The sequence below is a fragment of the Vombatus ursinus genome, unplaced genomic scaffold, assembly GCF_900497805.2.
Source record: "Vombatus ursinus unplaced genomic scaffold, bare-nosed wombat genome assembly UNPS02014870.1, whole genome shotgun sequence".
Classification (NCBI taxonomy): Eukaryota; Metazoa; Chordata; class Mammalia; order Diprotodontia; family Vombatidae; genus Vombatus; species Vombatus ursinus.
Window position 1 is genome coordinate 12,067,206 of NW_020954648.1, and position 13,434 is coordinate 12,080,639.

Genomic DNA, 13,434 nt, shown 5'->3' on the forward strand with positions numbered 1-13,434 from the left:
CTAGCAGGGAAAGGATCCCTTGACCCCACCTTTCCTGCAGCCCTTCTTCAACTGCAGCAGCCTCAGGAATGCCTGCTTCAGGTTTTTGTTTTGCAAAATGAGGATAAATGTATGCACAGAGGGATAGACAGGGGTAGCCAACTCTATAACCATTATCAGCTTGGCATATGCCAGGAAAGTCATTGCTGTCCCAATGAAGAGAATGACAAAATGAAAGACAAAGAGTAGGAGGAAGGAAAACATTACAATGGTGGCTCTCACATGGGCCTTAGTGCTCAGATCTCTGGGAGCAGTGACATAGTGCCGCATCATCCTGGTATGCCTTCTCATTGAGAGGATGAGTAAGAGACAGGAGAAGAGGGATGTAATGAACGGTATCAGTAACAACAGGAGATCAAGAAGGTGGGAGACATACAATTCTCTTTCCTTTCTTATGAGATTTTCAGTGTAGTTTGTAATGAGTCTCATTTTTAGGAGGCCAGAATATATATCGAATTTTCGGATCTGTAGCACTGTATTGAAGGAAAAGAAGAGCACACTGCCCAGCAGAATGGAGGCAATCACCTGGTAAATCCTCCTCTTAAGCCAGAGGAAGGCATGATGGGAGAAAATGGCAATCTTTAGGCAGTAGAAGACACTGAGGCAGGTGGTCAGCCAGATGCTTAAATAGTTACTAAGGGTCCAGCTAGTTTCACGAATTTGACTTATTGTCACTCCATAATAGAAATCAGAATATAGCACCAAGAGAGTGGCATCAAAAATGATCACACATTGCAGGAAGATCCTGGAGAAGGCTAAATTCATAATAATGAAGTCAGATAAGGAAATCTTGCTCCTTTTGATCCAGTGGATGCAATTGATGAGCCCAAGAAAGCCATTCCCCAAAATCCCCAGAATGAACTGACTGAAGGCCATGAGCAAAAAAAAAGATTTGGAATGAGTTCAGCATGTCTGCAGATGAATTTCCCCAGCTTGGTAATCTCTCTGTTATCTGCAGCCTTGCTACTGTTCTATAGCTCCTCTGATTTGAGGTAAGTAAGCACACACAGGCGCCTGCTTTCCAGTGTCAGTAGTACCTTTTGTCCTTCTCTGACTTGTACTGCTGCCTCTGTCCAAAGTGCTCAGAAATTCTTCAGGGTCAGTCTTGCAATTGCTCCTTCCAAACTGTTCTGCTATTGTTCTCTAGTTCAGACCTCAGGCTTGGAGTTTTCTCAGTTACTTGTGTAATAAATGTCATTTCATGGATGAAAGCCCAATAGTTCTTTGCTAAGATGCAAATAGTTGCAGGATTTAGTATCACACAGAGAAGGGAGGGGTCAGAGTCAGAGAAATGGAGGATTCAGTTCCATATAGATAATAAGTTTCTCTGTCACATAAAGAGAGTGGAATTAGTTCTTGTTACCCCAGAAAGTACAGTCCACTGGAGAGGTATCTGGAACGGGTCAAGGGTGAAGGAACTGGATAAAAGAGCTGTTTGGAAGAGTTACTCTCCCCAAACCATAAACATATATATATTTGTGTGTCTGTATGTGTGTGTCTATACATATCTATCAATTTAACCATTTATTGCCTTTAACATTTCTGTATATGAAATGCATGTGAAACTGAAAATCTTGATTATAATACAGCTTATGTATTTTCCAAAACCATAAAATGAATTCAACATGTTAGTTTCAAAGCTGTCCTCTGTGTCTTCCTTTCCACTGCTTTCTGTTTTCTTCCCTGTGTTTAAAACAAATCCTTTAATAACACTATTTTCTTTTCTTTTGGCAGCATTTCCACTGGCCCCTATTTTCTCTAGACTTCATACCCCCCAACTTAAGAGAGTGAAACCAAAAATTTCTATTGTAACAGATATGCATAGTCAACAAAAACAAACCAACACACTGGTCATCTCCAAAATCTGTGGTTCATTATGTTCCTCTATTCCATAACCTCTAGTAGGTAGGTAGCATGCTTTCTCATTGCATTCACCGTGGGTCACCGCATTGGTGGGAGTTGTTAGTTTTTACAATGTTATATAAATTATTCTTTTCACTCTGCATTGTTTCATACCAGTTTTTCCAAATTTCTCTGGAATCACACTTTTCATCTTTCTTATGGCACAATAACATTCCACTACATTCATACTCCATAATAAGTTCAGGCATCCTCCAAATGCTAGGCATAACCTCAATTTCCAATTCTTTGCTACAAAAAAGGTACTACTCTGAATATTTTTGTACTTTTGCATCCTTTCTCTCTTTTTATCTTTTTGGGTGTACACATAGACATGCACAGACACGTATATATTTATGTATATATACCTGTGTGTATACAGAATAATAATAGCTAGGACTTATGGAGTACTTTAGGGTTGCCAAGTATTTTGCAAATAAAGATTATTTAATGACTTTGAGTATAGCTCCAACTGCTCAGATCAATTCATAGTTCCACTAACAATATATTAGCAAGATTGTTCTCTCCCACTCCAGTCAGCAACTCTCATTTTTCTGTTTTTTTGCCCAATTAGACAATCTGATATGAGTAAAGTGAAACCTCAGAATTGTTTTACATTGACTTTCTCTTATTATTAGTGATTTAGAACACTTTTTTCCTATGATTGTTGATATCCTGGATTTTATTCTGACTCTATCATACCTCTAAAGCAAAGATATTTGAGGCATGGAGAATGGAGAAGGGATTGCTGAGTCTTGAATTTTTTGGATCTTCTGATCCTTCCCTCAGATGGAATGCTGGTGGTGCATCAGATCATATCTATTCATGCCACGTGTGAGCAACACCTATATACTAAGACAACTCTTACTTCCTCCACTCCCACATATTTTATACTTCAACTATCTCTCCTTGAGCTGTTTCCTAGGTCATTTAAAAATCATAAATGCCTTACCTTTTATTCTTTTTTTAATCTTTAATTTTGTTTTAATATTTCCTTTTATTTTATAGGGTCATTGAGTTTTATTTGCTTCATTTCAATTTTCAGGAGTCTGATACTTGGATATGGTATCTTTCCTTATGTTTTAGGGTATTTATCCTCCTTTTAATTCTTTTTTTTCAAGAAATCTTATTTCATTTGTAATTTCATTATCAGAAATCTACTTCTTTTCTTCCATGTACCCTTTTAGTGCTTGTGGCCAAGACATTTTTTCTGAGCACATCTTTGTAATCTTTTTGTGGTTTCTCTCTTTTTCTAGGTGTATCTATTAGGTATCAATTGTCCTATCATATTTGTTGTTTGTTTGTTTTTTTTTCTGTTGACTCACATCTCCAGCATCAGTTCCTGATTTGGGTCTTTTACTAGGGCTAGATTCTGAATCTTTTTGCAATGTTAGATGGGATGGTCAGTTCCTTTTTGGTCTTGACCTTCATTACAAGGGCTCCTGTCACTGATTCCACCTCCTTTGGTGTTTCTGAGCTCAGAGTACTGGCAAATTTCAAGCTCCTGCTACTCTTTGGATTTAGAATGCTGTTGTCTTCAGAGCCCTCTGGAGTGTCTCAGGTCAGGTTGCTATAGATTTCTGGCCCCTCAGGTCATCTTATTCAGAATGCTGTCTGCTTCTAACCTCACATCCACAGCAAAAATTCTCAAAGAAGTTATATCATAGGTAACTGACTCTCTTGGGATCTCTTTGTCCAAGCACTCTAGGCTTCCTGTACCTTGGTACTGCTTTACACGTATTTTCTCACAGGAAACCTTTGAGGTAAGTGCTATTATTATTTCCATTTTAGTTGAAAAAACTGAGGCTAAAGGAGGCTAAGTGACTTGCTCAGGGGCACACCATGAGGAAATATCAGACTCATATTTGAACTCAGATCTTCCTTACTCTCAGCCCAATATTCTATCAATCCACTGCTCCACATACTTGCCTCTAAGGTTTAAAGAACCTAGGAAATACACACTCTGCAATATATTTTTTTAATCTTTTTATTTATTTTGTTAAATGTTTCCAAATTACATGTAAATTTTTTTCTAACATTCATTACAAAAATTTGAATTCCAAATTCTCTTCCTTTTTTCCTCTCCCTTCTCCTTCAGAAGAGAAGCAATTTGATATTGATTATACATGTACAGTCATGCAAAACATATTTCCATATTAGCCATGTTGCAATAGAAAAGGGATGAAAATCTCTAAAAAAATTTAGAAAACAAAAAAAAGCCTGCTTTGATCTGCATTCAGATTCCATCAGTTCTTTCTCTGGAGGTGTGTAGCATTTTTCACCATAGGTCCTTTGGAATTGTCTTGAATTATTGCCTTGATCAGACTAGTTGTCCATTGTAAAATCTTCCTGTTACTATGTACAATGTTTTTCTAGTTTTGCTCCCCTCACTTTGCATATAAATCTTCCCTGGTGTTTCTGAAACCATTCTGCCCATCATTTATTATATCAGAATTACAATATTCCATCACAATCATATGCCACAACTTGTTCAGCCATTCCCCAATTGATGGGCATCCCCTCAATTTCCAATTGTTTGTTACCACAAAAAGAGTTTCTATAAACATTTTTGTAAAAATTGGTCTTTTACCTTTTTTAATCTGTTTGGGATTCAGATCTAGTATTAATGTTGCTGGGTCAAAAGTCATGTACAATTCTAAAGCCTTTTGAATGTAGTTCCAAATTGTTCTCCAGAATATTTGGACCATTTCATAACTCCACCAACAGTTCAATAGTGTCCCAATTTTTCCTCATTCCCTACAGAATTTGTCATTTTATTTTTCTGTCATGTTAGCCAATCTGATATTTGTTAAAGTAGTATCTCAGAGTTGCCTTAATTTGTATTTCTCTAATTAGTAGTGCTTCAGAGCATTTTTTCATGTGACTATCTCTCGCTTTGATCTCTTCTTCTTAAAATTACCTCACATTCTATAATATCTGCATCTCTATTCAGATATACCAGCACTGTTCAATGTGCTAGTGCCTGCTAGCATTATAACTAGGACAACCCAGCAGAAGTGACAAATTGAGAGGACCAAGGGAAGTGCATTCTGAGTGGATGTGCTGCTAAGCCCATGTCTAATGGAGATTTGTTCAGTGGTGTCTAAAGGGAAGGGCAGCCAGTTACTATTTCTCCGAAAGACTGGTGGCAACTGGAACTTGTCATCATTTTATAAGCTATTTTCCTGAGGAATTTATAAGATGGAGATGACTTGCTTCATCTGAATTGATCTGTTGCAACAATTTTTGTCAAAGATAGGAATGTACTATTCTTTGGTGACAGAATGTTACAAGATGGTGAAGTCCCCCTGTGTTCCCATTTTCATTACCTAGTTCCTAGATCTCTCTGCCCTCCTGTAAGTGTCCAGGAAGCCATATTCCTTTGAAATCACTTCCTTAAATAATTTATATTAACTTATCAAAAACTGTTCCCTGCTTATGAAGTGCTTATTGATGAAAAAACTGTAGATTCAGTATCACATTGAGAAAGGAGCGATCAGAGTCACGTGGAAGATAATGTTTCATGGCTTAAACAAAGGAGCATCAAGTTGCACATAAATGCATCACATGCATTTCACTGTTATCTGAACATGACACATCTGAAGAGTGTGAAATCTACCAGCTATGAAATAGTGAATTTGTCTTTGATCTCTGGAAAAATTCTAGAACATACTACTAAATAGATGGATGGTAAACATCTAAAAAAAGGAGTAGATATCACAAGGAGCTAGTATGCCTTTGCCATGAGCAAGTCAAAAAAGATTAACTTAATTTCTTTTCTTTCCAGTCTTACTAGATTAGTAGAGAGAGGAAAGTTGTAGGTATAGTTTAATTCTTTTTTATTCATTCATCTAACAAGTTTCTTATACTTTTTTTTACACAAGAGAAGACAAAAAGAGGATTGTACAAAATCTGTGAATGTCTATTTCACACCAGTTGCTTTTAAAAAAATATATAATAACTTCCACACATTATTTTCAAAACTTCCCTGCTTATCTCAACTTCACTCTGAACTTCTGTTCCTTTCTATGTAATTCAAAAAAATTGTTTCAATAGGTCTCTTTTTTGGGACATCATTATTGCTAAACTCATTTCCCCCCTCCAATCCTTCCAATTATAAACAGAGAAAAAGAAAACCTCATGTAACAGAAAAGTGTGGTTAAACAAAATGAACCTTCACAGTGGTTGTGGCCAAAAACGTGTCTTTTTCTTTACCTTGAGTTCATCACCTGCCTGTCAGGAGGTAAGAAACATGTTTCATTCTAGGTCCTCTGGATAATAGGGTCATTATTTCATTTCTGAGTTCTTAAGTCTTTTGGAGTTGTTTTTCTTAGCAAAATTGTTCGTCTACATGCAAACTGTTCTCCTAGTTCTGTTCAATTCACTCTGCATCAATTTATAGCTCCCAGAATTTTCTGAAATTATCTCTTTTATCACTAATACACCTTACTATGCCATTCTATTTCCAGATCATAACTTGTTCAATGATTCCCCAGTTGATAGGTAGCTCCTCTTTTCTCATTATTTGATTTTCTTTTTTTCTCTTTTTGATGGATCTTTCAGGATCAGGAAAATTTGTTTTGCTTGTGGCTACTCATTCCTCAATGTTGCCACATTTTATCCTTTCCCTACCCATCTGTGCTTGTTACTCTTTTGAGTTTGATATCTTCCTTTACTAAATAGTGTGTTTTCAACCCTGTCCATTTCAACTAAGGGTGGGGTTTATCTGATGGCCACTTCCTCCCTACTGCACTCCCACCAACTCTGCTCCTTACAAGTTTATATGCCCTTTTAACACAATCCAATTATGAGAAATCACAAGTCCCCCCACCTTCCTCCTCCTTTCCACAGTTGTGTATTTCTTTTACCCTCTTTTTTCTTTTCCCCTTCTTCAAAGTTCTCAGAATGGACCCAATCCACCCCTAGGTCCTCTGCTTTTCTTCTTGTACTCTCTGAATACCTTAAGAAAACAGTAAGGATCTGATGGGACCCTTGTTCTCTTCCCCTTCTTAGAGGGTTCATTCAATGTCATCCTAGAATCTCCTCTAAATGCTCAGATTAATGTACCTCTAATATGTGAAGCTTGGGGTGAGTGCAGCAGAGCTGACCTGAAGTGTCACGCCTGGGCAGGGAGAGAGACCTGTGCATGCAGCAGCCACTTCTGGGCCAGGGTCTTGCTCTCCATGCTGAGGTCAGTGGTAGAAGTTGGTTCTGTTTCCCCACCAGCAAGTCCAGTGGTGGAGCTCTGGAGCAGCTGGGTCAGGACAGTCTGGGCCAGGCCTCTCCATGCCAAAGGGCCCATGAACTTGGGCCTGGGGAGGGCATGGTTGGGGTGGGTGCTGTGCCAGGTGGGGAATCTTCCAGGGACTGGGCCGCTCACCCTAGGCCAGCAACAGCAGCCACTTCACCATTTCCGTGCCTGGTTCCCGCCTGCCCTGGTCTCATGGCTCTGCTGTCTCTTGGTCACTTCCCGCTCCTGCCTCCTCCCAGAACCTCAGCTTGTGTCCAGGAGGCTGGAGGCTGAGTTTGAGCCTGGAAGAAAGCCAAGGAAACCATGAGGTGGAGGTGAAGAGGATGAGCACTGCAGATGCAGGACATCCAGGGTAAAGACATGGAGAGGGTCAGTAGTGTCTCAACTAGGGTTAACTAATATGTTGATACAGCTATGCTCTGGAGTATGGGGGGAGCAAAGTGTGAGAAGCCTGGAGAGAGAGGAAGGGGCCAGGAGGTGAAGACCTTTAAATGCCACACAGAGGAGTTTATATTTGATCATGGAGGTGATAGTGAGCCCCTGGAGCTTAGTGAGTAACAGGGGTGACGTGGACTGACTGACCCTATGTGTAATCAAGGGCCTAAGCCTGGAATTAGCACATGACTGTTAGAGAGAGACAGAGAGAAATGAGAGAGACAGAGAGAAAAAGAGAGAGATGGAGAGAAAGAAAGAGACAGAGACAGAGAGATACAGAGAAAAATGAGAGAGAGAGACAGAAAGAGACAGAGAGAAAGAAACAGAGGGACAGAGAGAGAGTCAGAGACAGAGAGACACAGAGAGAAAGAGAGAAAGAAAAGCAGAGAAAGAAAGGAGAGAGGGAGAGGGAGAGAGAGACAGAGAGAGAGACAGAGATAGAGACAGAGAGATGAAGAGAGGGAAGGCCTTATCTCATCCCCAAGATGATACAAGCTGAGAATAGGAGCATATTCTCATACATAGACTCCCAAAGTGGGCAATACTGCTCCCTGTAGGGTACAGGAACAATCCAGGGGGGCAGTAATAGTCTTGGGTGTAATTGGGGGGCATTCAATAAAAATACGGGGGTGATGGAAGCATAAGGAAAGAAAAGATGATAAGAAAAATTTGAAAAACCGTTTGTACATATTTCATCTTTTGTGTAACAGAATTACAGTCATAGTGATTACATTACTTTCCAAATAAACACACAAAATGCAAGTTGTAACTGATTAGTGGTTAAGTCAACCCACAGGTCTTAACAAGTAAGTGTTGGCAGGAAAGTGTGTTGCTCATTGAAGGGAAGTCCATAATGCATCAGGACAAGAATATGTGCATACTATATAGTTATATGATGCAATATTGTGTCATCAAAATTTCAATGCAGGAAAACCCCACAAATTTACAATAGATTATTAAATTTAAGGTGGTTCATTTAAAATTATTTTTTTGAAATGACACAAATTTCAAATAACCACTAAAGGGTTAAAGAAAGTAGATTTCCACTGGGGCACTGAGTAAATTTTTTTTTAAGAGGTGGTGCCAGGCCAAATAAGTTTGGGAACCTCTGTTCTAGGCCCTGGTCTTCTAAACATTACCTTCTTCCCAGAGTCTTTCTCTTCCTCCAGGAGAGCCCGAAACCACCAGTCCACTCTTGAAGCTGGAAGCCAGAAGCTGAGTGGAAGATGGATCAAAGCAGGGCAAGAATTCAGAAAGGGAGAATTACAAATAGGTAATACAGTTTTCCATCACCTAGAATTCATTACAAAATGCTCTGGATTCTAAAGACATAATATACCATTCTTCACACCAAGTAAATAAAAAAAAAAAGCCCAGATCTGACTCTTCTGCACCAACTCCAGTCTTCTAAGGGACCCCAGCAGGAATGCCCACCAGGACTTGAGCCTCTTCCTACCTGAGTCTTAAACTGAAGGGTTTTTAAAAGTTGAAAAAAAAACAAAAAATCATCATAAATATTTTAGTCCAACTCCTTCATTTAATAGATGACAAAGAAGAGGTTCCATGTAAACCACATATTCTGGGTCATGCTGAACTGGCCTCAGAGTCAGGAAGAGCTGGATTTAAGTCCTACCTCTGACACATATTGGCTGTGTGACTCTGAGCAAATACTTAAGTTCTCAGTGTCTCTTGGGCCTGGGGTCGGATAAACCTGAGTTCAAAGTCAGCCCCTGTCACTTACTAGCTATGTGATCCTGGCCAAGTCCGTCACATTACCTTTGTAGGCCTCAGTTTTCTCAACTGTAAGATGGGAATAATAATAGCACAGTGTTATTGTGAAGATAAATTGAGATAATAATTTAACAAATACTTATTTCTTTCCTGATCCTACTTGGTAAATATTTTTTTTTAAAAAGCAAAACGAAAATTCCAAACCAAAGTTATACAACTAGTTGTAGGAGAGCCAAGACATGAAGGCAGGCTTTGTGATTTCTCAAACAGAACTCTTTTTGTAATACCATTATGCCCCCAGCTTCTTAGTTTCCTTCACACTTTTCTGCTACCTCTCATTGCTCTGACCTATTCATGCCAAAAGATTTTAGGTATATGTTCATATTCCCATCATGAAAAAGCATTGGTTCCAAATTAATTTCCTTTATGGCAATTTCTTTTCTTTACTTTTTTCTTTTTGACAATAAGCATAATCTATACGTATAAACTAGAAAAATCTAGCAAAGGGAGGTTATTTCTCCTGCCTGGGGGTCCTTGATCTGAGCCTTTATCTGGACAGGTGGTTTACTGTTACTATCTGATGACACAGTCAAATAATTTATTTATTTATTTTTGGTAGGAGGAAGATGAATTACGAGATATACAGTAATAAGTATAATATAAATTTAAAGGGTAGTGGGAGCTAAACATCTCTTCCTTACTGGTCCATCACAATGCCAGATGGAGTGTAAGGCACTCTCCTTCCTCCTTTCCCTAGGTGTTCTAGCAAGCCCTTCTAAGTCATCCGAATAATGCTGCTCAGCTGCTCACATTTAAATGTCTTCAATATATTATTAGCCATTCAATATAAGTGTTGCTGATCAGAGAGTCCCTAATCAATCTGATGAATTCCCCAGTCATCCTGATGCAGTCTTATAGGATGTCAGCTTTTGTTTGCAAACACTTGACTAACAGGTCTCTTTGGAGTGTAGGTATGTCCAATGGTACCTTCTGAGACACAGGGTGCTCTTATATTGCTGGGCAAGACTCAGGAGGATGGACACTTGTTAGAGTTGCTGCTCTCCTCTACAGTCAATAAAAGTGGGCAGATAGAAAGCTTGCTCTCTTGGTCTTTACAGGAAGAGACCATCACGTAGCAGAGTGGACTTAAGTTCAGGATGGGTGTGTGTGTTGGTAGGAAAGAGAGATCTGTGCTTATGTACCATTTCCTACATTTAGGAACTAGAGTAACTGCTTTGGGAGTAGGCATACATGGTGGTTACTTCTTTTTGCTCATAGCTTCTGAGCACGGATCATAAATCCAAATTCATGGGAACAGGTTTTCCCATAGAAGCACATGACAGAAGATGTATATGTTTACTCAGCTAAAGTTTCAGAATTTCAGGATCAAACCATACATGTTTTTTAGGAATGCTATGAACACCTTTTTTAATGTCATTGAATATCTATCTTTTCTTCATTGAAAATTGGGCTCAAGTTTGCAGCATATGTCATTTTGATTTGCATCATGTCCTTTGCTTTTAGGAATATGTTATTACCTTCCCTTCTTAAGTTTCTAGTGGGTGCAAAATAGACATGTGATATTTAAATTTCCTTTCATTTGTATTTGAAGGTATTTCCCCTAGTCACCTGAAAAATTTGTTTTTTTGTTAATTGAATTATTAAAGTTAGCTGCTATGTGTCTCAGAGTTTGAAGAATAGTATCTTTTTTTAGATGTAACATATGGGCTCTTTTGAGTAATCTTTTTGTTTCCTGTGTATAGAAGTTCTGAGGGTTTTTTTTTGTGTTGCTTTTGGCAATATGGTATTCTGATTTCCTTTTTGCCATGTTTTTCTTGGAGACATACGATCCTTAAATTGTCCTTGTGCATCTTGTCTTTGAGATCAGTGACTTTTGCTTATAACAGAGATTATGAGTTCTGTTAGCATTATTTCCTTTTGTACCTCTTCTTCTAGATGTCCTTAGCTTCAGTGTACTTCTATTCTTTCACTTAAATCCAATTTGCTTGCAAGTTGTTGCATCACGTTCCTGATGTCATGGTCCTCCTTGAGAATGAAGGACAAACAACAACTTATATTCCAAATCTGTTTTTCTCTTTCACTCTCCTTGATGATTAAGTTGTCCTATTCTGCTAAGTATTTTTGCTGTGCAGGCCATATATTCTGACATATGTTCCCTTCTAACTTCTCTTAACCTTTTAATTTCTTTTTTGAATTATTCTGGAATATTTTGCTTTTGTTTTATGCTCTCTTAGTATTCTGTGTTTCATCAAACATTGGCTCACTTTTCTTTTTCTAGTATTATTTATTTAGAGAAGGTTGTAATCTTTTAGATATTTTAGTATTCATCCTTCTTTCTAATTTTAATATCTTCTCTTGATTTGTGTGCTTGTATTCTAGGTTTTTGATTGAATTTTCTTTCTAGAGCTTTAGAGTGGTTTTAATTTTTTTCTCATATTATTTTCTCACTCAGTTTCTGACTCTTCCCTTTTTCACCAACCTCTAACTGTGCTCCAAGTTTTTGGGAAGTCAATGCTGCTCTCAGCTGAATTCTAGTTCTTTTTCCTTCAGGCCCAGTATAACCATTTATTCTGGCCCTTTGCCCCAGTTCTTCCTATTCTTTACTTCTCTGAATGTCCTTATTGATCATCTTCATCTTTTTGTAGGGTTGGAGGGGGTGAGGTGGTTATTGTAGCCTTGGGGTTTTTTACTTAGGATCTGCCCCAGATAGAAGGAAGCTCATCTCTGTCTTTTCCTATTCCTCCCCCTCCACTTCGCGCAGTTAGGCAGAGTCAAAGTCTACTGCTTGTTATAGTAGGATAGTGGAAGAAACACAGGGTTAGGTCAACAAGTCAATGAGCCTTTATTAAGTGCTTGCTATATGGCAGGCACTATGGCAAGTGCAAAGTATATAAATACAAGCAACTTCTCTCAAGGAGCTTCATTTTAATCGGGGAAGGCAACACATGAGGCTAATCAGGTGGTTGGAAGGAAAGTACTCATGTGGGGCATGATGGATAAAGAATTCCAGAGAGTCAAGAGAAGAATTCCATATAAGAATGAAGGAGTGAACATCACTGGTCTGGGGAGGATTGATCTTTCAGGGTAAGAAGGCTACAGAGTTATGATAGAAAAAGAATTTTGAATAGTGGCATCCAGAGAAGAATGAGGGGATGAACACGAGTGTGCCTGCAGACTCTCTGTAGCAGGAGGGGAATGCAAAGCATAAGCCTTAGGTCAGTTTGTGCTGGTGTGGATTGTTCACCCTGCAGTAGACTGATGACTGGTGGTGGAGGGGTGTTGAATGCATGTGATGGGGGTTAGCATTTTCTACTATTAATTGAGAAGACTGTTACCTTGTTGGGTCTCTTGCTTTATTTCTTCCATTAATTCAGCTGTAATTGCTGTACCTCTGGCTCATTTTTTCCCCCGAGAGTTAGTAGAGATTGTAGAAAATGTCTAGTCCTCCACTTTGTTGTTCACTTGACCCAGAAGTCCCTGAGATCAGACCTTTTGAAGAGAAGAGGATCTCCTGATGCAGCATGGTTCTTGGAGAAAGAAGAGTATTATCTAAATGGTTTGCACAGCATCTAGTTTGGAGAGCAGTAAATGAATTATTGAGATATTACAGGTCCAGGGAAAGGAATTGTTAACTTTAGTAGCTCTGTGTATATGCATATGTATTTTTTTCTAGAAGGATTCTACGTTACAAGGTGGCACTTTAAATTTTTGTGGGGGAGGTGTTCCAATGTAGGACTCTGGGAGGAAAAAGACTCCCTGGAATGTCAAAGGGTTGCCCCAGTAGTCACCCTCTGTTCAATTCCCCTCTGGAGAGATCTTCTGGGTTATTTTACGACTTCTTGTGTGTGTTTGTAGGGGTTTGTTTGTATCAGTTTATGAACTCCTATGAGTGCTTTGTGTCTTCTGCATTTTCTGTGGGGTGAAATAAAGGTTTAAGGTATTGCTGCCTTGAGTACATGCACAGAAGTTGGGGACTACTTTTATTCACATTTGGAGAGACTTAGAAAGCAGGTAGGTGAGGATGCTAGAAAAATTTCCTCCCACTTCAGGTCAAAGCA

At 38.8% G+C, this 13,434-nt stretch overlaps 1 protein-coding gene across 1 annotated transcript; it reads right to left on the reverse strand.

Annotated features, from left to right (window-relative positions):
• LOC114028108 (taste receptor type 2 member 3-like) lies at positions 1 to 7,240 on the reverse strand. Its single transcript, XM_027842304.1, has 2 exons — positions 7,079 to 7,240; positions 1 to 921 (listed from the first exon to the last, which is right to left on the reverse strand). Exons 1-2 carry the CDS (start codon positions 7,238 to 7,240, stop codon positions 1 to 3), a joined length of 1,083 nt encoding a protein of 360 aa, XP_027698105.1.
• Positions 7,241 to 13,434: the final 6,194 nt, after the last annotated feature.

Excerpts from the sequence above, each read along its gene's own strand:
- LOC114028108 (XM_027842304.1), bottom strand. The coding sequence starts at position 7,240 with ATGGGCCCTTTGGCATGGAGAGGCCTGGCCCAGACTGTCCTGACCCAG. Across the intron at positions 922-7,078 it reads AGTGGCTGCTGCATGCACAG|TTGCTCATGGCCTTCAGTCA; the intron begins GTCTCTCTCCCT and ends AAATCTTTTTTT.